Source organism: Aquarana catesbeiana, linkage group LG13 (assembly GCF_042186555.1).
Source record: "Aquarana catesbeiana isolate 2022-GZ linkage group LG13, ASM4218655v1, whole genome shotgun sequence".
Lineage (NCBI taxonomy): Eukaryota > Metazoa > Chordata > Amphibia > Anura > Ranidae > Aquarana > Aquarana catesbeiana.
In genome coordinates, this window is record NC_133336.1 from 87862960 (window position 1) to 87887656 (window position 24697).

The 24697-nt window shown below is 42.9% G+C and overlaps 1 protein-coding gene across 2 annotated transcripts in view; it reads left to right on the plus strand.

The window, feature by feature from the left end:
• EIF2AK4 (eukaryotic translation initiation factor 2 alpha kinase 4) overlaps window positions 1-24697 on the plus strand; it is a 208410-nt gene that overhangs the window by 168405 nt on the left and 15308 nt on the right. For both annotated transcript variants that reach the window (XM_073610756.1, XM_073610757.1), the window contains 3 exons: window positions 2095-2153; window positions 8356-8453; window positions 17618-17686. In XM_073610756.1, coding sequence (XP_073466857.1) covers window positions 2095-2153; window positions 8356-8453; window positions 17618-17686 — 226 coding nt within the window. The remainder of the gene's footprint in view (window positions 1-2094; window positions 2154-8355; window positions 8454-17617; window positions 17687-24697) is intronic.

The window sequence follows — 24697 nt, forward strand, 5'->3', positions numbered from 1 at the left end:
TATATGCATGGCATGTATAGTTGTTGCTTCATCATTCAGTCTCCGGGTGGATTTAATCTGTCATTAGTAGTGTATGAATGTCCACATTCAGACTTCTACATGGACTACAAAGACCTTTTATATACAGTACATGGCTTAGATGTGTACAGTTGGTACATCCTCATCCAGTCTCCAGGTGAACTTAACCTGTCATTGCTAGAACTCAAATGTCCACATGCAGATTTCTACAGAGACAACCAAGACCTTATATGTTTGGCTTAGATATCACCCCTAATAGTTTGGAGCCTTTAAGCAGGTGACCAAAATAGAGGCAAATATGTAAAAGTCCCCTCACTCAAAGAGAAACTCAAATCATAAAGGTTTTATACCAGGCGCAAAAACAAGAGTCCATCATAAAAGGACATGGAGTGTACCACTACTGGATCACATGGGAGAAAGACTGACGTCTGACCAATTTAGTTTGTGTCCTGACTTCCTCAGAGACTGCCTAGCCCAGAGTGCTATACCACATCTCTAAATACCAGATCAGGTGTCAAAGATGACACCCAAAGGGGTGGGGATTGCCAGCGTCGGCTCCCGACCACTCCAAATGGCAGGCCCCAGCCACAGGGAAACATATTACGGCGGAGAAAAGTGGCCAAAAAACACTGGGCAGCAGTGTTCAGGGAGTGCACCTAATAACACATGTCAACCAAACCACAGCATTAATAACTTACAAAATTACAAAAAAAATGACAACTCAAAGTACAGCATAATATGTTGGCTGCGTATGTACATAGAAAGAAATACCCAGCAATCATATAAATATCAATATAGAAGAAATCTATATGATCAAAAAAAATTTGATTTTATATATAAATATAATGTCTCCTCACAATGGAAAAAAAATTTTTATCCAGAATGTGTGTGCGCAAGTTTTGCGTATATACACACACGTGTACATACACACACGTGTACATACTCACATCCAACACATAAACCATATATTGTAAAATTAAGACTTTCATTTAAACCTGGAGAGTATGTTGTACAAAGTTCCCAAATCCACCTGGATTAACATTGTTTTTTCTCTAGTCATCTTCCAGGACGGCACACATAAGTAGGCTTGCCGTCCTGGAAGATTTCCTAGAAAGACAGTTACTGGTAAGTAACTGATACTTTTTTTTTTATCGTATTCACCTTTTCGCATGATATCAGGGACTACCCTCTCCACCACCCAAATCTTCAATCCATCAATTTTACCATCATATTTCAAGACAAAATGTCTAGTCATCGGGGACTTTAGATGTTTGTACTGTATATCCTAGAGGTTGTCATAAAGTCATTTCTTGACCATGCGTCTTCCCATTATAGAAAGCACCTGATACACAGGTCAGGATTTAGACCACACTCATGGTATCACAAGTAATGTTCCCAAAACATCTGAGTTGCCGCCTTGTGGATGTGGGTCAAAACATTGCCCTCTATTACAAAAGAGCAGTTATCACACTTCCCACATTTGGATACACCAAACTGTAACCTGTCCCATTTCTCATTTGTCCAAATTGTGTACAGGTCAGTCCTTTGAGGACCAGGCCCTGAGATAAATAACTGCAGGGTTTTTTTTAACACATTCTTTTAGCTGCTTGTCATCAGTCAACAAATGCCAATACTTTTGGCATATGTTTAAAACATCTTGGGAAGATGTAACATACTGTATGCAAATATGTGTCTGATTATCCTGAACTTATTGCCGTCCATATAACAGGTCCTCGCTGCTACTTTACCTGGCCCTCATATAGGCCTTAGATAACTATTTACGTTTGTACCCCCACCTCTCCTTAAGGGTAGAAGCCTTCTGTTCAAAATCATCGGGTAAGGTACAATTTGTGCTGTTAAAAACGGGCCCACTGGGATCCCCGTAATTAAGGGCCTTGGGAGGAAGCTATCAGCCCTCAAGAGATTATTTGAGGATCTAGATTTCCTAAAGAGTTTTATGGCAAAGCGAAAATATTTAAAATTGTAAACCAAAAAATGTAACAGATTTAGCATCACAAGTATACGTGAACTTCAGGTGCAGTGTTTGTGAGCCATTATTTTTTTCTTTGTTTTTAGAGAAGTGTTGGACACCCTGTCTGGTCAGAACGTAAAGGGCTCTTGCTCCAGCTCACAGAGTAAGTACAGAATCGCTTAGACATGGCTTGCTTTATTGTGATGTAGGCTTGCCTCTCTACAACAATGTAAACTGAATGGATGTTAAATGAGGGGTCCTGACAGCAGTCTCACATTAGCGACAATAACTCTCTGTTCAGGCCAATTGAATACAAATCTGATTTGAGATATGGGAGTGTCACATGCCAGGTGGCTTCATTTGTGGATTGTTTATTGTACTAACCCATGTGACCTTGGTTATATGCTGCATGTCAACACAAGAATTGTAGAACTGGGAGAAGAAACAGAGCATGAAGGAAGTACAAAGGGTGTGTAATATAGTTTCAAGTCCTCCTACTTATGCATCATGTCCCATATTGTGCGTCCGTTTCCTCTTGTAGTCACAAAATCAGCTCAGTTTAACGATTTGACTCTGACATCTGGAACACAAGGTGTAAAGTACCCACAAACATGATGAAACAGACACCTTATCATTCATTAGCATTTTTATGTCTGGGTGCAGTCTTGGAATGATTAGACAGGCCAGAAAATCAACTGCAATTGCCCTTTTCCAGCTGCAATAAGCAGCACCAGCAGGGAACCCCTTTTCCCTTGATAAACATACAAATTTATGAAGTGCACTTGAATCTAAGGGTGGAGAGATTGACTTATTAGTGAAATTAAAACCCAATTGAACTATCCTAATCTATTACTGTAATGCAGTCAGGCTGCATATACAATAATAGCAGCTTATTGCATTAGGGTGTGCAGCCCAAAGCTCCAACACATATTTACCGGCCTCTTCCCCACTCTCCATCCTGAAACAATGGGAGGAAGGGGGAGCAAGGGAGCAAATGGGGGACCCAGGCAACAGAAGGAAGAGGAACAGGGAAAGGAGGGGTGGTATATACATTTGTGCTCATAAGTTCACATACCCTGACAGAATTTGATTTCTTGCCCATTTTTTAGAGAATATGAATGATAACACAAAAACGTTTCTTTCACTCATGGCTAGTGTTTGGCTGAATCTATTTATTAATAATCAACTGTGTTTACTCTTTTTAAATCATAACAAAACAAAACAACCCAAATGACCCTGATCAAAAGTTTACATACCCTGGTGATTTTGGCCTGATAACACAAGTTGACACAAAGGGGTTTGAATGGCTATTAAAAGTAACCAATCCTCACCTGTGATCTGTTTGCTTGTAATTAGTGTGTGTGTATAAAAGGTCGATGAGTCTCTGGACTTCTGACGGACCCTTGCATCTTTCATCTAGTGCTCCACTGGGTTCTGAGTCATGGGGAAAGCAAAAGAATTGTCAAAGGATCTGTGGGAAAAGGTAGTTAAACTGTATAAAACAGGAAAGGGATATAAAAAGATATCCAATGAATTGAGAATGCCAATCAGCAGTGTTCAAACTCTAATCAAGAAATAGAAAATGCAGGGTTCTGTTGAAATGAAACCACAGTCAGGTAGAACAACTAAAATTTCAGCCACAATTGTCAGGAAAATTGTTCGGGATGCAAAGAAAAACCCACAAATAACTTCAGATGAAATACAGGACTCTCTGAAAACATGTGGTGTGGCTTTTTCAAGATGCACAATAAGGAGGCACTTGAAGAAAGATGGGCTGCATGCTCGAGTCCCCAGAAAAAGCCATTACTAAGCAAATGCTACAGAGCATCTTTTAATACTCCAAACAGCACAGAGACAAGCCTCAAACCTCATTTGCACAGTCATTTGGAGTGATGAGACTAAAATTGAGCTTTTTTGCCACAACCATAAACGCTACATTTATAGAGGAGTCAACAAGGCCTATGATGAAAGGTACACCATTCCTACTGTGAAACACAGAGGTAGATCGCTGATGTTTTGGGGATGTGTGAGCTACAAAGGCACAGGAAATTTGGTCAAAATTGATGGCAAGATGAATGCAGTATGTTATTAAAAAATACTGGAGGAACATTTGCATTCATCAGCCAGGAAGCTGCGCATGGGACGTACTTGGACATTCCAACATGACAATGATCCAAAACACAAGGCCAAGTCGACCTGTCATTTGGCTACAGCAGAATAAAGTGAAGGTTCTGGAGTGGCCATCTCAGTCTCCTGCATCAAAAAGGTAGGGAGGGGGAAAGGGTAGGGGTATAGGGAAAAGGGGGGGGGGGCAGAACGTGAGTGTCACCTGTACTGGGTCACAAAAATTGCATATGCCCGTATGTAATATTAAACCCGTTAGGGTATTGTTGCTGTAACCATATTGGACCACTATAAAAAAGAGGGAAGGTTGGGGGAAGGAGCAACCCAATAGAGATGGGTTTAGAAAGGGGTTACTTTAAGCAATAATGTAATCATTGATCTTATTTATATAGGTAAAATCAGTTTTATTCAATTATCTTAACATATAAAATTACATCTGGAAATCAATACTGTAAATGACACAACAATAGTGCAAATACGGCCGCGGATGACAGAAACAAACAGGACAAACATTACATGAAAAAACATTTAAAGCTACCCAATCAGGGCGTATTGCATTATACCTCGGTAACCATGAACGACCGTCAATCAGTCGAATAGTGGTAAAAAATATATCTACCATGGATAAATATTCTTTGTATTGTAAATTTTAAAGTGCTGTCATGCGTGGCATAATGCAATTAAGGGTGGAGAGTGTAGTAAAGGGGAGGCACCTGTGCTGAAAAGATGGGATTGCAATTCATATTCACATCTGCTAGATTGTGGTTTAATTGAAATTTTTCCCAGGGATTAAATGAAGGAGGGTAAAGATAATTACTCCTGTAGTAGAAAATATTGGCAAAGCAATAGTCAATAAGACATTATTCAATCCTTATCAGAGGTGTGGAGATTACTGTTCCAGGCTAATATTAAACAGAGGATGGTATCGTAACTTTTCAATCAGCACTTATTGGTAGATGTTGCTAAGGATGGTTGCGCTATATGATGTAGTATTTTTGCTTGCAATAAAGTAGCTATAGTTCTTAATCATATTGTTATAGCTGTACTTTACCATCTACATCATTGCTGCGATGCTCATGTAATGTTTGTCCTGTTTGTTTCTGTCATCCGCGGCTGCATTTGCACTATTGTTGTGTCATTTACAGTATTGATTTCCAGATGTAATTTTATATGTTAAGATAATTGAATAGGTTGGACTTGATGGACTTGTGTCTTTTTTCAACCTCACCTACTATGTAACTATGTAACTATGAATAAAACTGATTTTACCTATATAAATAAGATCAATGATTACATTGTTGCTTAAAGTATCCCCTTTCTAAACTTATCTCAGTCTCCTGACCTCAATATCATTGAGCCACTCTGGGGGGATCTCAAACGTGCAGTTCATGCAAGACAGCCCAAGAATTTACAGGAACTGGAGGCTTTTTGCCAAGAGGAATGGGCAGCTTTACCATCTGAGAAGATAAAGAGCCTAATCCACAAATACCACAAAAGACTTCAAGCTGTCATTGATGTTAACCGGTTCCCCACCGGCGCACGCCGATGTACGTTGGCAGAATGGCACGGCTGGGCAAATGGACTTACAGGTACGTCCATTTGAATTCCCCGCCGTGCCATTGCGTGCGCGGCGGCGTACGCAAGCACCGGCCGGGAGCTCCATGAGTCGGGTCGTGGGGCCCGCGGACTCGATCGCCGCGGGGATACCCGCGATCGCCTCACTGAGAGGACGAACGGGGAGATGCCATTGTAAACAGCATCTCCCCGTTCTGCCTAGTGACAGTGTCACTCGATCTCTGCTCCCTGTCATCGGAGCAGAGATCAGTGACGTCACACACACAGCAATCAGTGCATTTTTAATCGCACTGATCGCTGTATAAATGACAATGGTCCCAAAAATGTGTCAAAAATGTCCGACATGTCCGCCATAACGTCGCAGTCACAATAAAAATCGCTGATCGCCGCCATTACTAGTAAAAAATGCCATAAAACTATCCCCTATTTAGTAAACGCTAACACTTTTGCGCAAATCAATCAATAAACGCTTATCGCAATTTTTTTTTTTTTTTACCAAAAATATGTAGAAGAATACGATCGGCCTAAACTGAGGGGAAAAAATGTTTTTTTATATATTTTTGGGGGAAATTTATTATAGCAAAATGTAAAGAATAATGCGTTTTTTTAAAAATGGTCGCTCTTATTTTGTTTATAGTGCAAAAAATAAAAATCGCAGAGGTGATCAAATACCACCAAAAGAAAGCTCTATTTGTGGGAAAAAAAGGACCTACATTTTGTTTGGGGGTCACGTCGCACGACCTCGCAATTGTCAGTTAAAGCAACGCAGTGCCAAATCGCAAAAAACGCTCTGGTCAGGAAGGGGGTAAAATCTTCCGGGGCTGAAGCGGTTAAAGTGGACAATACACCAAATCAATAGACTGGAACGAATGTTGTCGCAGGAAATGGGTGAGGAGAAACAATTCTCCAAAACCTGGACCTCGTGGTCTATCTTCCGCTACTCCGCGGAATTTATTCCATGGGCTACAGAGGACTCCACCAATGCAACTGTGTAACCAGAATGGAATGTCTTTCTCTTAATATCTATATTCCTTACTCCCTTGTCCCCTCTATTCTTACTCTTCTTTTTCCCTTTCCCCTTATATGTTACAGCGCTACACGATCACCTAAATCATACTCTCTAATCTCATCAGACCAATAATGTGACACACACTGAGCTTCCCCATCAGAGAAAATACATTTAGCACAGCAACAATAGCCCTAGCTTGTTTGCAATAGGTGGACGCCACTCGTTGAGTGGATAGTGGTGCTCACCTGCCCTTAAATCAGCTTAGACGAAATAGCTACGCAGGCTTAAATATCAAACTAAATCAATAAAAGCTCACAAATTGTTTAAAACATGAGATGATATGTTACCAGTATCGCAATGATGTCTATTTCTATTTTTTGTGTTTTTGTATGACATAACTGTCTACTGTACATTTTCCCTCTCTCAATAAAATAAGATTGAATTAAAGGGGGCAATACATGGTATTAAGAACTGGGTTATGTAAACTTTTGATCAGGGTCATTTGGGTAATTTCTGTTGTGATTATGATTTAAAAAGAGTAAACATAGTTGATTGATAATAAATGGCTTCAGCCAAACACTAACCATGAGTGAAAGAAATGTTTTTGTGTTATCATTCATATTCTCTACAAAATGGCCAAGAAATCATAAATTCTGCCAGGGTATGTAAACTTATAAGCACAACTGTATTAGTACCGATCCGCTATATTTTCCTCCTGTGGCAGATGAATGTTGACAAAAGGGAGAGGAGGAGAAGCCTACTTTCAGCTGCTGCAGGAGGAAAATACAGATCGGTTCCATTAAATTCCACCCCCGCCACCTCTCCTGTTCAGGTTCTGAGGGTCGGCAAGGAAGGATTGCGGTTTACCTGTCACCTGCCCACCATTGACAGGTTGCCAACCCCAGGATTAGGGTGGCACGCCTATGAATAATAGGAATGCTTCTCTTTTACTTTTCTTTTTAAACGAAATGTTGCAGAAAAGGTTAAAATACCTTGTGTGTTGGTATTTTATATAGGACAGTCAAACCACTACACACACAACGCAGCACCCTGAATCTTCAGCAGATCACCAACTCCTGGACGCTGCTCCAACCAACTGTGCTGCTCAGAGAGCCAAAACAATGTTGAATAGAGCAAAGTTAGGAAGGGTGAGTTTAAAATAAAAGAGAAGCATATTTATTACTGTATTTGTAGGCAGCTAGCATTTTTAAAGAGGTCAGGAATGACAAAAGCTGTATTTCTGTCATGGCAGATATACTTGTCAGGTAGATCCCGACCACAATTATTGGTAATTAGTACATTCATATTCATTTACATAATATTCTTGGTAAAATGTTCAGTAAAATTTGTCAATACCTCAATACTGGATGCCCAGAAACATTGGTTTAATTGGAGCACCAAACACTTGGCATTTTTAATATACGGTTTTAATAGAAGTAATCTGTAACACAATATGGGGTAATTACTGTGCAAAGCAAACTTTGTGATGTTAAGCGTATGTTTTATAAATGATCCTGCAGTTATATTGTACATCTGATGTGAATGTGTTAGTCACTGTGTCTTTGTTCATCCCTATTATGTGAGGCTCTGTCAGGATACAAAGACAGCCCTGTTTTATACTTTCTCATCTCAGGCTATACTTTCTTTTATCTGACAGGTCAGTTTGAGCAGCACAGCAGTACCACATCCCCACCTGTCACTTTCATCACTCCAGAAAAGTTATCTGCCAGCGTAAGACGCCGTTATGAAACCCAGGTAAATTACAGCTCTCTCTAGGGCAGAAAAGATTTTTTTAAACTAAATACTATAGAAACTTTAGCTTTATTTCAGTATAACTGCAATGTAACATATTTTATGCAACATTTACAGGGGGCCATCTCCCAAATAATGGCTGTCTATATAATATAAGCTTGTATTAGCTGTGTCTTGGGAAAGACAGATGGATTGAACTACATGAGCATATGTTGTCATCATATTTATATTGTTTCCATTATGCAGATTTGATGGCTTGCTTTCAGAGATTTTATCACAGTGGGTGGTAGGATAAATGAATTGGGCTAATTTAGAAACAATGCAAAGAGCAGAGGTGTGCAGTAGCCCATAGCATGTAAATGACAATTTGCTTTATTAGAGTTCCCAAAATCTGATGTCAGACTGCTTGCTGCATGGAGTCCTGCTCAAAATGGTGTGTACACGGATGTTTAATAAGCAGTGATTATTAAGACCAACTTAACATGAACATTTTATATCCACACTGAATGACATCAATCTAATGCTGTTTTCCTTGCCGTTCATCAGGACACACTGGGTTCATTCGGAGACAAGAGGGTTATAATGCTGCCTATAGGAGATTGGACACTAGCAAAGCTTGTTATCCAAATTTAACCCCTTCCACTCCCATCATGCTCCAGTTTTATGCTAGTGTCCTAGCGAAACTGACATCTCTCTGAATGAAGCAAACCATTCTCACTACACTTTTTTTGCTTTATTAAAATGTATTTTTTTACTTCAATCAAGCTTTTGCTCCAGAGCCAGAGAGCTCACTTCTTGCAGTTTTCTAGATTGGCTGGCCTTTGTCATTGCCTCCCTCTATCTGGGGACTCCCTGACATCAAGGATGCCTATTTGCATATCCCTATTTTTCCAGCACATTATTGCTGCTTCCCTTTTGGGTGGACATTACTGGTTTGTTACCCTTCCCTTCCATCTGTCCACTACACCTGTACTTGCTTTGCTTTGCTCACAGGGAATCCCTTTAGTGGGATAATTGGTCCACATTTGATTGAGAGAATAATTGGCACAGACTTTGCCAATGTTCATCAAACTGTTCAGAATCTGCAGAGGTTTGTCTGGGTCCTGAACCTTCAAAAAGTCACCAATGGATCTGACTCATTGCTTGAAATGTCTAGGTCTCTGATTAGATACAACTTGTATCTAATGTTTTTCTTCCAGGAGACAGACTCCTGACTCTGAGCTTCCAGGTTTGTAGTCCAAGAGCTGAACAACCCTTGGCTTTGCATGCGGAATCTGGGCATGATGGTTACTTCCTAAAATGCTGCTCCATTCCAGATCAACAATATGGTTGCATGAGACAAGCAGGCACAGTTGCTGGACAATTGCATGTGCCCCACAAAACATTTGTGAATAGATATAAAAAAAATAAGAGCTGTGGGGGGGGGGGGGGGTGTCAGGACAAGTCTGATCTTTGGAGGAGAGCACACTGAGTTCCCAGCAGCTCTCCTGCTTAGTGGGGTCAGTTTTTAATAGGAAAGCAAAGGGACTGGAAGGCACACCAGGGATTTCACATAAAGGAACCAATTAGAGCTGCACGATTCTGGCTAAATTGAGAATCACAATTTTTTTGCGTAGAATAAGGATCACGATTCTCACGGCGTAACATCTTTCACATTAAAAAAAAAAAAATGGGCTAACTTTAAATTTTTACTTTTTTTATTCATTGAAGTGTATTTTTTTCCCCAAAAAATGCGTTTGAAAGCCCACAGCGCAAATACAGTGTGACATAAAATATTGCAACAACAATATATATATATATAATATTTTTTAACAGCTCTGAGAAGCTTTGCACTTGTCACATAGAATTGAGGAAATGTCAGGTTAAGATTGTGAGGGGGGTTGAATTGAGATTGTGATCTTTTAACGATTAATCGTGCAGCTCTAGAAGCAATACAAAGAGAACTGGAGACTTTTTCATACAAGTACACAATGCAGCAGGCACATATCAGGACTATGAAATGTTGGGGTAACATATTCTTTAAGAACAATCTCCCCCTTTTTTCTGTCAAAGCACACTTCACTAGATCAGTGAGTGCCTCTTGGCCTTTCAGCATCAGGAATCTGTTTATCAGATTTGCCACGCTGACACCTGATCTTATGTTCACATAACAAAGTTCTACCAAGTAGCTGTTCAGGCCTCTTCAGATGCCAGCTTCATACTTTGGGTTTTCCAAGTAGCATGCTACCACAGTTGTACACAGTTGTTTTGGAGGGCTTGTTGGCATTTATTTTGCTGTGTTGCCCACCCCTCAGTTTGGCTTCTTTTGGATGTCCCTTTTGCCTCACATTAACACTGTGCCCCTTAATGAATGATAAAGAAACCAGTATTCATGTATGTAAAAACCTTTCTTCTACCTTCACAGTGGTAGGGACGCTGTTCTCTCTCCTATCTTTATGATCCACGCCAACTTCTCCTTTTCCACAAAACTGGAATATGATGGGAGTGGGAGGGATAATATCTGGCTAACAGCTTTGTTTTCTAGAGTCTAATCTTTGGGCAGCAGTATAACCCCCTTGTCTCAGAATGCACTCTATGTTCCATAATGAATTTTAAGAAAGATTTTAAGTACAAAATTCAATTTTATTTATTAGCAAACACAAATCTAATGCTGTACCCTCACGAAGCCTGATGGATGGATTGAAACCCCCTCAGCACCCTTCTGACCCAGGATTCTGGCAGAACACATTATTTCTCATTTGTTCATTGACAGACACAGCCTCTTCATAACGATAGGGTTATATTGCCTCCGCAGGAGTAGGACTAGGCAGAACAAAAAAAAAAACACTTGGCCACTCCCATGGGCCGTCCTCAGACAGTATATAACCCCCTCCCTGCTCTAGGTATTCAGTTTTTTTCTGCCTAGTCAGGAGTAAGGACGTAGTTCCCTGCTGGGATCGCTAGTCCTGGGAATTTACGTTTGTTTTCTTTTTGCTTTTCCTGGATTTTTTCCCGTGAGATCTTCAATCAACTGCCGGGCTGGGCGGTGGACTGGACACTTGGTCCAGGGGTCACCCCAGTCTGGCCAGCGAGCGCGTGCAGACCGCAGCTATGCGCTAGGTTGGGCGCGACATAGCCCCACTGGACAGGGGCTGGCCCTGCGAGTTAAAAGCCTCGCGAGGTCGCATACGACCGGGTCTCGGCCTGTGTCGCATCGTTCCTCATGGCTGACAGCCCCCCACTTTGTTGACGAGGAGGATCTGTCCAGGAGCGTTACCTGCACTTTTCGCTGGAGAAGTAGTCCTCTCCTTCCCTGGAGTGGTGGACGCGGGTACTCCCTGAGGTGGTCGGTCCCTCAGGGGTTCTCCCCCCCCTCCCCTCTTTCCCGGGTGAGGCCCAGGCTTCCGGCCTAGGGACTTTTTGGGACACATGGTCCTTTTTTCCACCCTCAGGTTTGTATTGGGGAGGTATCTGGTGGTTAGGTTGGGAGGCGGGGGATCGGGGGTCCTGCTGAATAATTTAGGCCGTGGCTTTGCGGCCTACCAACTAAGATGGGTCCAGTCGCGGCCGGCGTGCAAAAATTTAGGCCGCGGTTTTGCGGTCTACCAGCCGAGTTTCCATCCAGGGCTCAGGGTCGGTCCGGTCCCCCCGCGGGCTTGCGGCGGGCGGCCGGCCAAAAATTCAGCCCGCGGCCTACCAGCACCTGTCCGGTTCCCCCGCAGGGTGCGCGAAAATTTAGGCTGTGCCTTTGCGGCATACCGTCTGAATATGTCCATTCAGGGCTCAGGATCGGCCCAGGCTTGCGGCAGGCGGCCAGAAATTTAGCCCGCGGCTTTTGCTGCCTGCTAGGCCGCGGCTTTGGTGGCCTGCTAGGCCCCATGGCGGCCCCCTTTCCTGAGGGGTGGCGCTGCAGGGGTCTGTGCCCCATGAGAGGGGCCACGGTTCGTGTCCCTGTGAGGGGCCACGGTCTGTGCCCCCTGTGAGGTGGCATGCGGCGTTTTTTTCATTTACTATCCAGCAGGTGGGTTCCTCTGCGGATCTACATGTGGGTGTTGGGTCTGATGGTATCTACCCTTTTTTTGAGGCAAGGTCATTTGCACAGTACCATGTAGGCTCCCTTTCGGGGAGATCCTGGCATAATGGGACAAATACTCAAGGTCTCTGAACAATCGGATTCGGCTCAGTCAGGAAACCAGAGGTTCCCTAGTCTGGGAGCTTCATTCTCCGGTTCTTCAGTGGGGAAGATCCTTTCTCCCCTTGTATTGAACAGGGTGACCACCAATACCGTTCTGTCCGGGTGGGGAGATGTCCTGGGACTGAGCTCAGCTCTGGGTCGTTGGACATTGGTGGAATCTGGACTACCGGTAATATCCCAGAACTTCAATTGATCAGACTAGGTCTGGATCACGGACGGCTCGACTTCAGGGGCTCCTCAGTGTGGCTCCAGTCAGACAAGACAACAGCGGTGGCTTATGTCCCTCACCAGGGTGGGCCAACAAGGCTGTTGGCGACCCTGGCTGTTGCCAGTATCCTCCTCCGGTGGGCAGAATGTTTAGTTCCGGCCTTTTCTAATGAACGCATTCCAGGAGTGGAATGCTGTCAGATGAATACCTCAGTTGGTTAGGGGTGGGCCTTTCTCCGGGCCGTGTTTTCATCAGATTTGTCCTTGTTCCTTTTAGGTTGCTCCGTTTCCGACCCCCATTTACAGAGGGACAAAGGGAGTACCATAGAGGGCCAGGTGTCGGCCTGGGCGGTCTTCTTCAGCGTCTCCTGGTCTCGTACTCCCTGGTACGTGCCTTTTTGTTCAAGGGGTTAGACGTCTGTTTCCACCGGGGAGGTTTCTTCCACCGCCATGGGATCTGAACTTGTTGTTTTCGGTTCTCAAAAGGCCTCTCTATCTTTCTCTCAAAATATTTGGGAGGTTCCACTGCTTACTCTGTCTCGGAAGGTGGCCTCTTGGTGGCTATCACCTCTACTCGCAAGGTGGCGTGAATGGTGGCGTTATCTTGTCGTTCACCTTACCCAGGTTAGGGTGGTGCTTCGTCCTTTGGATTTCCATTTGAATAAGGACATTGAGTTGGCTTCTTGTGTCCCTGATCAGCACACCCCAAGGAATTGGCTTTATCTGGCCTGGATGTGTTTTGGGGGATTTGGATGTATTTGCCAGCCACTGAGTCTGTTGGTCTGGATGGATCGGACAGATGTTTTCTCTGAGCTATCCTGTCAGGGATTGGTTTCCTCCTTTCCCGGTTATGACGCATTCTTCTCGGGCACTTAGTGCTTTTTGGGCCTTCTGTCATCAGGTTGCCGTTTAACAAGTTGGCAAGGCGGCCACTGGTCATCGGTGTACATTTTCACAAGTTCTACGAAGTGGATGGTTTGGCATCTGCGGATGCCTCTTTTGGCCGCAAGTTTTTTTGCAGGCCGCTGCTTTGGGACATCCCTATCGTTATGAATAAAGAGGATGTGTCTGTCAATGAACGAATGGAAAAACAGGATTTTTTTATTTACCATAAAATCCGTTTCTCTGAGTTCATTGACAGACACAGCACCCACCCCTCTATGGAGTTTTTTTTTTTTTTATACTTCTATTACTGCTTGCTAATAAACAGAATACCTAGAACAGGGAGGGGGTTATATACTGTCTGAGGACGGCCATTGGGAGTGGCCAAGTGTTTCTTTCTTTTTTTTTTTTTTTGTTCTGCCTAGTCCTACTCCTGCGGAGGCGATATAACCCTATCAGTATGAATAAAGAGGCTGTGTCTGTCAATGAACTCAGAGAAACGGATGTTACGGTAAATAAAAAATCCTATTATACAGAGTGCTCTGGGGTATAAATTTAGATTTAACACAATTACAGATTTTTTTTTTCTTTCTAAAGAGAACCAGTCACACAAGAAATTGAATATTCACTGATATAGGAATCCCCCCCTTTAAAACTAAAACAAAAAAAAAAAAACCTTTGACTTCTAAGCTCTACGATTTACATAGGTGTGTGGTAGTGCTGAACCAATCCAAGTTACTTTTTCTTTGAGGAGGTTGGGTCACAACAAAGTACATTGAAAAGTGATCCTGTTGTAGTCCCTAGGCTGTTTCCTCTCATCCAGTTCAACAAATAAAAGGGGGAGGAAATCATATAATCCCATATACACAATCCTTTAGCCACAGCTGATCCAGAGGAAGGTGGAAAAAAAAATTGCAAAGCATGATCCATTTTTCTCGAGCAGGGGAAAAAATTCCTTCTTGATCCCCCCGAGAGGCAATTGGATATTCCCTGGATTAACTTTACCTATAAATATTAGTATCCAGTTATATTATGTATATCTAGGAAAGAATCCAGGCCTTTTTTAAAGCAATCTATTGAGCTGGCCAGAACCATCTCTTAAGGGAATCTTTTCCACATTTTCACAGCTCTTACTGTGAAGAAACCTTTCCGTATTTGGAGATTGAATCTCATTTCCTCCAGACATAAAGAATGCCCTGTCCTTTGTGATGACCTTAAAGTGAATAACTGTACACCGAGTTCACTATATGGACCACTTATGTATCTATACATGTTGATCATATCCCCCTTAATCTCCTCTTCTCAAGAGAAAATAAATTCAGTTCCTCTAATCTTTCCACATAGCTGAGCTCCTCCATGCCTTTTATCCATGTGGTTGCCCTTCTCTGCACTTTCTCCAGTTCCCCGATATCCTTTTGGTGAACTGGTGCCCAAAACTGAACTGCATATTCCAGATGAGGTCTTACTAATGATTTGTACAGGGGCAAAATGATATCTCTCTCTCTCTGGAGTCCATATCTCTCTTAAAGTGGATGTAAACCCAAAAATTATTTATTTATTTTTTTATATCATACTGTAGAGTATAAGATTTCCTATCATTTGAGCCCAGTCTTGCCACACAGAGTTAATCCATCTCTGAGCAATCCTCTTTTATTGTTCAGTGAGAAAAATCTTGACAAACTGAGAAAAACTTTGTCAAATCCTCCCTCTTGCTGTGAGTGACAGGTGATTTACATCTCGTGCACTAGCCTAAGACACAGGCATTATTTTTTAATTCCCTCCCCTCACTCCTTTCTTCAGTAGCTCTGCAAGGATTGGCTGTTCCACACCTCAATATGATTTGGCATGCTGAAGTCATGTGGTTACTTTCCTGTCTTTTCACTGGATGTTAGAGATCATAGCAGAAGTTCAGCAGAAGTTCAGTGTTAGAAATACACAGAGAAAATGCATATTGACAAGGGGAGTGTAGAGGTGGGCGGGGAGTCTGACATCACGACTCCACCCACCGAGCTCCAGGTAACCTGGCTGATTTCACACACTGTTTCGCAGCTTCCCGAGAATGTCTGACAAATAACAGATCCCCGTGGTTGAAAACGCCCTCAGATCAGGGAAACAATACCATGTACCCAAGAAACTTGTTGAATGCTTTGCCACTACCTCGCCTCTGCAAGATTGGCAGGTCTGACATATTACTATTTTCCAGTCCAGTTTATTTGGATGGTCTGGGTGACAGCTGTATATCTGTGGGTAGCCCAAGTTGTAAATGCATTTGAGGATCAGATTTTACTTACCATGCAGTAAAAATAGTGGCTGGTTGGTGTGTAAATAGTAGTTCCCCTCTGTGTTGAGATCCAGAAATGTAAAGATTCAGCACAAATGTTGTATCCAGCCATTCAAACCAATGGGGAAGAGCACAGTGAAAGCTTCTTAAATCTCTGCACCTGTGCTGCCTAAATGTACACTCCAACTGTTGAAAAAAATGTACACTCCAATACGATCTTCACCCAACCCTTTTGCATTTTATACACTTTTTAGCTTATCATCATACAGAAAAGTTTTAAGCTGAACTTCAGTCAGCTGAAGAGAAAAAAAAAAAAACCTTGCAGTGGGGTGTCACTTTAACCACTGCCTTTTGCGGTATGGTGGTCATGCTGTGCCGGATTATGTACATGTTCGCAATCTGACATTCCTGGGTAGGGGGCGCACACACTTGCCACCCTGACTGTACTGTCATTCGCTACAGCACAAGTCGGTTAGCAGGTCCTGGCCAATGATTTATGGCCGGGACCTGCTAATCAGCTTAGCGAATGACCGTACAGAGCCCTGTGTTTACTAACAACACAGGGCTCCTGTAAATGGAGCAGAGATGTGGCTGTTTTTTGCAGGGAAACCATCACATCTCTTAGTAAAATCAGCACACATTACATATTTTAGGCACATAAGTTATCCCTTTGATTGCCCCTAGATGTTAACCCCTTCCCAGCCAGTGTCATTAGTACAGTGACAGTGTCACTGGTGATGTCTGTGTCAGTTCCCACCCAGTGCCATTAGTGTCAGATTTCCTGTCACACTATCACAGTCCCACTATAAATCGCTGATCACTGTCATTACTAGTATAAAATAAAAACAACAATAAAATAAAATATTCCAGTGTGGGTGTGTATGTATGTATGCGTGTGTGTGTGTATGTATGTATATATATATATATATATATTTTTTTTTTTTTAACCAAAGCAGTATACATTTTGGCCTAAATTTATGAAGAAATTTTATTTTTTTTTATTGGATGTTTTATAGCAAAAAGAAGAAATTTTTTTTTTTTCCAAAATGTTTTTTCGTTTAATAAAAAAACCAGTGGTGATCAATACCACCAAAAGAAAGCTCTATTTGTGTGAAAAAAATTGCATAAATTTCAGGACCGCACAATTACCAGGTAAAGTAGCGCAGTGCTGAATAGCAAAAAATGGCTTGGCTTGGCTAGGTAAAACCTTTGGGAGCTGAAGTCGTTAAAGGAAACTTGTTTTGAGAAAAACACAGATGCTGCCATTGCTAAACTTGTAAAAACAATAGCTGCCGGGATGTGTTAGTACTTTATCAATGGCTTGGAATAAGTATGCAGTCAGTGAATTCCGTACACCTAATCTGCATACCTGCACCAGGTCAGAGATTCAGGAAGCTATGGAAGTATATGGGGGGCTCGGGGGGGCTGGTGAGTGACAGAAGGTTTTTCACCTTAATGCATATAATGCATTAAGGTGAAAAAACACAAGGGTTTACAACCCCTTTAACTTTTCTCCCAGAATATGTTTCCTTTAAATGAACTCCAATGTTAGAACTTTTGCATAGATTGCAATGATAGGTTTTGTACTTGTAATATAAGAAAATATTGGTTTTGTATTCACAGATACTTTTGAAACTTCAAACTTTCAGAACAAACTTTCAACAAAGAAATACAGAGATTGAAATTCTGGCAGTAAGTCTTGTGTTTTCGAACTATGTAATTCACATACAACAGAACTTAGAATACATTTCCTTAGTGTCATTTTACAGTGGTACAGAAGCCCTGGAAACAGGCCGATACTGAATCATCCTGATCAGAGCAGCAAGTATTTATTTCTGTGGCTGTGGTTACTAGATCTCTTAAAAAATATTTTGGGGTAAATCATAAAAAGTAACCAACAATAAGTTACTAGCAGCGCTGTGATTCAATTCTAGAAACATACATATATATATATATATATATATATATATATATATATATATATATATATATATATATATGTATGTATGTATATATATATATATATATATATATATATATATATATATATATATATATATAAAAGATCAGTAATTCATATAAACCAATAAACAAATATACATGTATAAACGTGTTGGTGATAAAACTGGAAATAGGGTCCTCAAAACACCATTGTGAATCAGTGAGTCCAATAATACAGTGAACATTAAAAGTTCAAATTTAAACAAGGATGTCCTCTTCCACCACACCAATAGTGATCACTCTGTGCAGACTCCTTATCCCAATGAAGGTAGAACACTCAGCAGACAGTATTGCGTGTCATTTTTCAGACATGCAATAGGCTCTTCGCAATAAAAATCTCCATACACCGCAGGCAGTTCACACTGCTCTCTGCGAACCGCTGCGGTTGTCAATATAAAGTTAATGACACCCCCAAATCGGTTTGCAGAATGCAGTGCAAACTGTGAAATCAGATGGAATTGGATCCAATGGGTCTGAACACCCATGCAATCCAATTCCAGTGCAGACAAAAAAAAAAGGGTCCTGCACCATTTTGGCCTGAATGCGATTTCAGCCATACAAACCTTTATGGCTGAATTCTCACTGCACAGACATCGCATGTGATGTGCACAGGCATGCGGTGGAAATCACATGTGATGTCTGGAATCGCACCAGTGCGAACCCAGCCTGAATGTTCACTCTATTATTGGACTCACTAAATCACAATAGTGTTTTGAGGACTCTGTTATTATCTGTTTAGCACTAACATGTATTAATACATGTATATTAGTTTATGTGAATTACTGATCTTTTAAATATTTATATATAGTATATGTACAGTATCTCACAAAAGTGAGTACACCCCTCACATTTTTTAAAATTTTTTTTTATAAAGTGACAACACTGAAGAAATGACACTTTGCTACAATGTAAAGTAGTGAGTGTACAGCTTGTATAACAGTGTAAATTTGCTGTCCCCTCAAAATAACTCAACACACAGCCATTAATGTCTAAACTGCTGGCAACAAAAGTGAGTACACCCCTAAGTAAAAATATCCAAATTGGCCCAATTAGCCCTTTTCCCTCCCCGGTGTCATGTGACTCATTAATGTTACAAGGTCTCAGGTGTGAATGGGGAGCAGGTGTGTTAAATTTTGGTGTTATCGCTCTCACTCTCATACTGGTCACTGGAAGTTCAACATGGCACCTCATGCAAAGAACTCTCTAAAGATCTGAAAAAAAGAATTGTTGCTCTAGTCTACATAAAGATGTAGTTTGGGATGCGGCTCCTCTGCAGAGCTCGGGGCATGATACTTGGATCCTTGTCTACCATCAATTGGAATATTGCAGAGACCACCAGGCATACCTAGAATTGCATGTGGAACAATTTCTTTCCAGAGAATAGAGAAGACAAGTTGTACAGAACTGCTGCAAGGAAATTTGGACAGTGGGAACGAGGAATTGGACATGGTGTGGCAATTACCTATCAAGAGTCAATAGAGAAAATCATTTACTATCTGAAAAAACTGTGTTCTTCTCCAAGGGTCACATGTTCCATTACTTCTGATTTCTTAAAAGGAATCTGTAGTGTATCTTCAATCCCTGTCACACAGTATGAAATGTGGTGTCACTTCACAACAGGGCCTGTATAACAAAGCAACCTTGAAAATAAGTGACAGTGATTGCATGATCCATTCGCCTTCCCATGTATACCTTGATGTCCTGATGTTATGTGACCATCTGGCTTTTCCCATCTTTTGGCTGTGTGTGATGGAGTGTCATTCCTAGTTACTGTTGAGCCTTGGCATCATTTGATTACATCGCGTGTTTTTCACATTGTTCTGGTAAGCAGTTTGGCAGCACGTGGGTGTGGTGTGCTTTCTCTGTACACACTGAAGTTTGGTGGAGGCTTCACGTCATCTCTACTTTCCAAATAACTCTTATGGACTTATTTATTACATAATCACTGTATTTAATTTAGCGCTGCATTTGGATTTTTTTTTTAATATGTGTTTGATGAATCAACAAACTATGCTGGCAGCTAACCATTTTTTCTAGTTAGCGCAGATATTTTTACACTTGTTTCTACATAAAGATGGCCTAGCCTATAAGAAGATTGCCAAGACGCTGAAGCTGAGCTGCAGCATGGTGGCCAAGACCATACAGTTGCTTAACAGGACAGGTTCTACTCAGAACAGACCTCGTCATGGTCGACCAAAGAAGTTGAGCGCACGTGCTCAGCATCATATCCAGAGGTTGTCTTTGGGAAATAGATGTATGAGTGCTGCCAGCATTGCTGCAGAGGTTGAAGGTGGGGGGGGTAAGCCTGTCAGTGCTCAGACCATATGCCGCACACTCTATCAAATTGGTCTGCATGGCTGTTGTCCCAGAAGGAAGCCTCTTCTAAAGAGGTGCACAAGAAAGCCTGCAAGCAGTTTGCTGAAGACAAGCAGACTAAGGACATGGATTATAAAACAAGTGATCTGTTGCACTTAATAAGCTATAGGAAAAGTCGCTAACACTAAATTGCTGGGTACAATAAACATAATTTCTTTCTCGTACATCACGGGACACAGAGCCTCAGTAGTTACTGATGGGTTATAGGGTATCATTAGGTGATTGGACACTGGTCACACCCTAGACAGGAAGTTCAACCCCCTATATAACCCCTCCCCTAACTGGGGATACCTCAGTTTTTTCGCCAGTGTCTTATGTGTTGGTCATGAATAAGATGTGCTGTGCTGAGCTCCAAAGGAATATCCTATACTGGGGCAAGCCATACAGCCGGATCCATTCAAAGTGTCTTTTCCAGGCCGAATTGGATGGTACCCGGGCCTCGTGTCCGAAGAAACGAGGTTTTACCTGTAACGCTTCTCTTTTTAGAGAGCTGGACCCCGGGATCCAGTATTTGTTTTTTTCAGCCATATCCCTGGCAGGGTGCTTTATGAGGGCCAGAACTGTGGATCCTCCTATTCATAGGGGGCCCCAGTCTCCGAAGGTTTTTTCTCTAAACAGAGCCCACCATTAGAGGTGAAGATTGGGTTTGTTGCAACAGAACCCTGCAGCTGGATAAGGTAAGGGAGACTCCTTAAGAATTTTTCCAGTTCTTATAAGGTTTCTCCTTTAAGTAAATGTATGCTATGTCTATAGTCACCACCGGGGGCTGCCAAGAGCACATACCTTTTCATGCTTGATCTGTCTTGTCTCAGTGTCCACGCTGTACGCTCCTCCAAGCCATGCTCCAGGTAGCATGTGCGAAGGGGTTTTTTTTCCTACAGGGATTCTCCCCCCACGGCTTAGGTAAAGGCACAGGAAAGCGTTAGTATGCCGCACGCCGCCGCCATTACAGTGGCTTCCCATCCACCGGCTCTCCTCCGCCCTGGCAAACCCCCCCCCCCCCCCAGCTATCCGAGGATCTAGAGCCTCGGCTCGCGCGAGAAACAGTCTTTTTTAAAAAAAAAAAAAAAAAAAAAAAAAAAAACGAAGGGGGGACGGGAGGGGTGGCGGGGGGTTTGTGGAGCATTAACGCAACGTCGGCGTGGTGAAATGTTCACATTGCAGGCTGCATACAGGCTATAAGGTGCACTCTTTTCAGATGCACACGGCCTATGGAGGGACACAGAGCAGACGGGCACATGTGAGGTGGGAGACACAGGCATTCCCAGGCAAACATTTACTTGAGCACCAGACTGAGACTTGGTAGCAGTGGCAGTTGCTGAACTACATTGCTCAGCAGTCAGTGCATTTTGGTAGTGCCTCTGCTTTTTGTATTTTGCACTAGGGGCAAAAGAGGTACATATACCCCGAAAAATAGGGGCTCTAAGGGACTCCCTCAGGCTCTGATGACCCCCCTTCTGCAGCACCTTCCCCCCTGAAGGACCGGGGGAAGCTGGCCAGGGTGAGCTGTCGAGGTCAGGGGCTGCAGCTGCTTCTGGCACTTCAGCCCCTGTATACATTACACAGGAGGTTCTTTCCTCAACCATTAATGGATTAGAGAAAAGACTGGTGGCCTTAATCGCATCTTTACTCTGTGAAAGAAAACGCACTAGGTCTCCCTCTGTTACCCAGGACCCTCAAGCAGAGAAACTCTGGGGAAAAAGGAGAGGAATCCCTCTCAGAGGATCGGTATGAGACTTATGACTCCTCTTCTGAGGAATCAAGTGGAGAAGGGCCCTCTTCAGCTTCTCAGGATAAGAAGGTGTTAGTGCAAATTTTGGCTGGATTGGTCCACTCCACATTCACGTTACCCGTATCTGAGACAGTTAAAGAACCCTCCTTTGGTTTGGGTTCACTGAAGCCTCCGCAAACTACACATGCTTTTCAGTTTAATGGTTACTGAAAAAGCTTATTTATTCTGAGTGGGATCACCCAGAAAAACATTTTTTCCGCCTAAAAAAGTTTGCAACACTTTATCCTATGGAGGAAAAATGTACTAAGATGGGGGGTATACCGGCAGTTGACGCCGCCATTCCCCTGTATAAAAGTCTGGCTTGTCTTGGCGACAACGCTCAGATACCTAGGGATCCAACGGATAAGAAATTGGAATTCCTGTTGAAAAGTGTTTTCTTCTTGGCAGGTTCAGTGGCAGAAGGTCCTAATAGCTCAACCTGCAGTGGCAGCAATCAGTCTGTCAATACTTGAGAGACCATGTTAAGCAGGTCCTCAAAGTTTTACCTGAACAGCAGGCCTGGGGGTTTGCCAACCTACCAGTGGCTTTGTGTTTGCTGTTGATGCAGAGATTCTATCATCCAAACCTTTCGCCTTGCGCTTGGGTTGGTACATATGCGTAGAATCTTATGGTTGAAAATTTCAGCCGAATCACCATGTAAGAAGCTTCTGGCTGGGTTTCCCCTTCATGGTGCAAGGCTGTTCTGGGAGGATTTGGTATACGTTCCTCTTTTAAACAGGCTCTGTCTCCAGTGCCAGGAGCATCAGCCTCCAGGCAGTCGTGACGGCCTCCTCCGTCAGGCTCAAGAAATAAATCTCAGAGTCGACCCAGGGACAAAAGAAGTCCTGTGGGAGGAAGCCAACTAGACAAGACGCTAAAGCCTCTTTATGAAGGAGTGCCCCTGCTCCCTCGGGTGGGGGGAAGACTTCTACAGTTCTCAAGTCTCTGGTAGGAGGATTTCCAGGACAGATGGGTGATGTCCACATTAACTCTAGGTTACAAACTAGAGTTCAGAGAATTCCCCTCTCCTCGTTTCCTCAGATCAAATGTTCCCAGAGACCCAGAGAAAAAGAAGTCTCTCTTCTAGCATTGGAGCGACTATTGTTGCAAAAAAGTTATCGTGGTTGTTCCCACGCAGGAGCAGGGATTGGGGTTTTATTCAAATCTTTTCACGGTTCCAAAACCAAATTGAGATGTCAGACCCATTTTAGATCTCAAGGATCTAAGCTGATTCCTAAAGATACAATCCTTTCGCATGGAATCGATCTGGTCGGTAGTCTCCATCCTACAAGAAGGAGAATTTCTGGCGTCAATAGACATCAAAGACGCATACCTGCATGTACCTATTTTCCCTGCTCATCAAAAGTACCTGCGTTTCAAAGTAGAAAGATGCCACTTTCAGTTTATAGCTCCGCCTTTCGGGCTAGCTACTGCACCTCGGGTGTTTACAAAAATCTTGGCCCCTCCGCTGGCCAGATTAAGGGCCCAAGGTATAACGGTAATAGCATACCTAGACGACCTGCTCTTGATAGACCGCTCGGTAGCCCGCTTGGACCATAGCTTGGTCACCGCAGTCAACTACCTGGAATAACTAGGTTGGCTCCTCAACTCAGAAAAGTCTTCTTTGAAACCAGTAAGAAGACTAGAGTATTTCGGTCTGGTCATAGATACAGCCCAGAAGAGGGTATTTTACCCCAGGCAAAGATCAGTACCATAAAGAACTGATTTAGGTAGTCAGGGCAAAGAAAGATCTTCCTATTCGCCTTTGTATGAGGCTACTGGGGAAGATGGTGGCTTCGTTCGAAGCAGTTCCCTATGCTCAGTTTCTTTCGAGACTGCTGCAAAACAGTATCCTGTCTGCCTGGAACAAGGAGGTTCAGGCATTGGATTTCCCGATGCGTCTGTCTCCTACAGTGCGTCAGAGCCTCAGTTGGTGGTTGATACCCTAAAATCTGCAAAAGGGAAAACCCTTTTTTCCAGTTGCCTGGACAGTGGTAACAACAAATGCCAGTCTTTCGGTTTGGGGAGCAGTTCTGGAACAGTCGACTGTCCAAGGGAGATGGTCCAAGACAGAGAGGACCTTACCCATCAACATTCTAGAGATCCGTGCGGCATATCTAGCCCTAAAGGCCAGGACCCTCTGGTTACAGGGATGCCCTGTCAGGATCCAGTCCGACAATGCCACAGTAGTGCCTTATATCAATCACCAGGGAGGCACCAGGAGTCGTGCAGCCCAGGGAGAAGTAAACCAGATCTTAATCTGGGCAGAAGCATGTGCCGTGCATATCGGCAATCTTCATTCTGGGAGTAGAGAACTGGCAGGCGGACTACTTGAGTCGCCGGCAGTTATTCCCAGGGGAATGGTCTCTTCACCCCGACGTCTTCTTGGCCATATGCCAAAGATGGGGGTTCCGGATGTAGACCTCTTTGCATCCAGGTTCAACAACAAGTTTGATAACTTTGTGTCAAGAACAAGGGATCCTCTTGCATGCGGGACAGATGTGTTGGTGACTCCATGGCATCAATTCTCCCCGATTTTTACATTTCCTCCTATT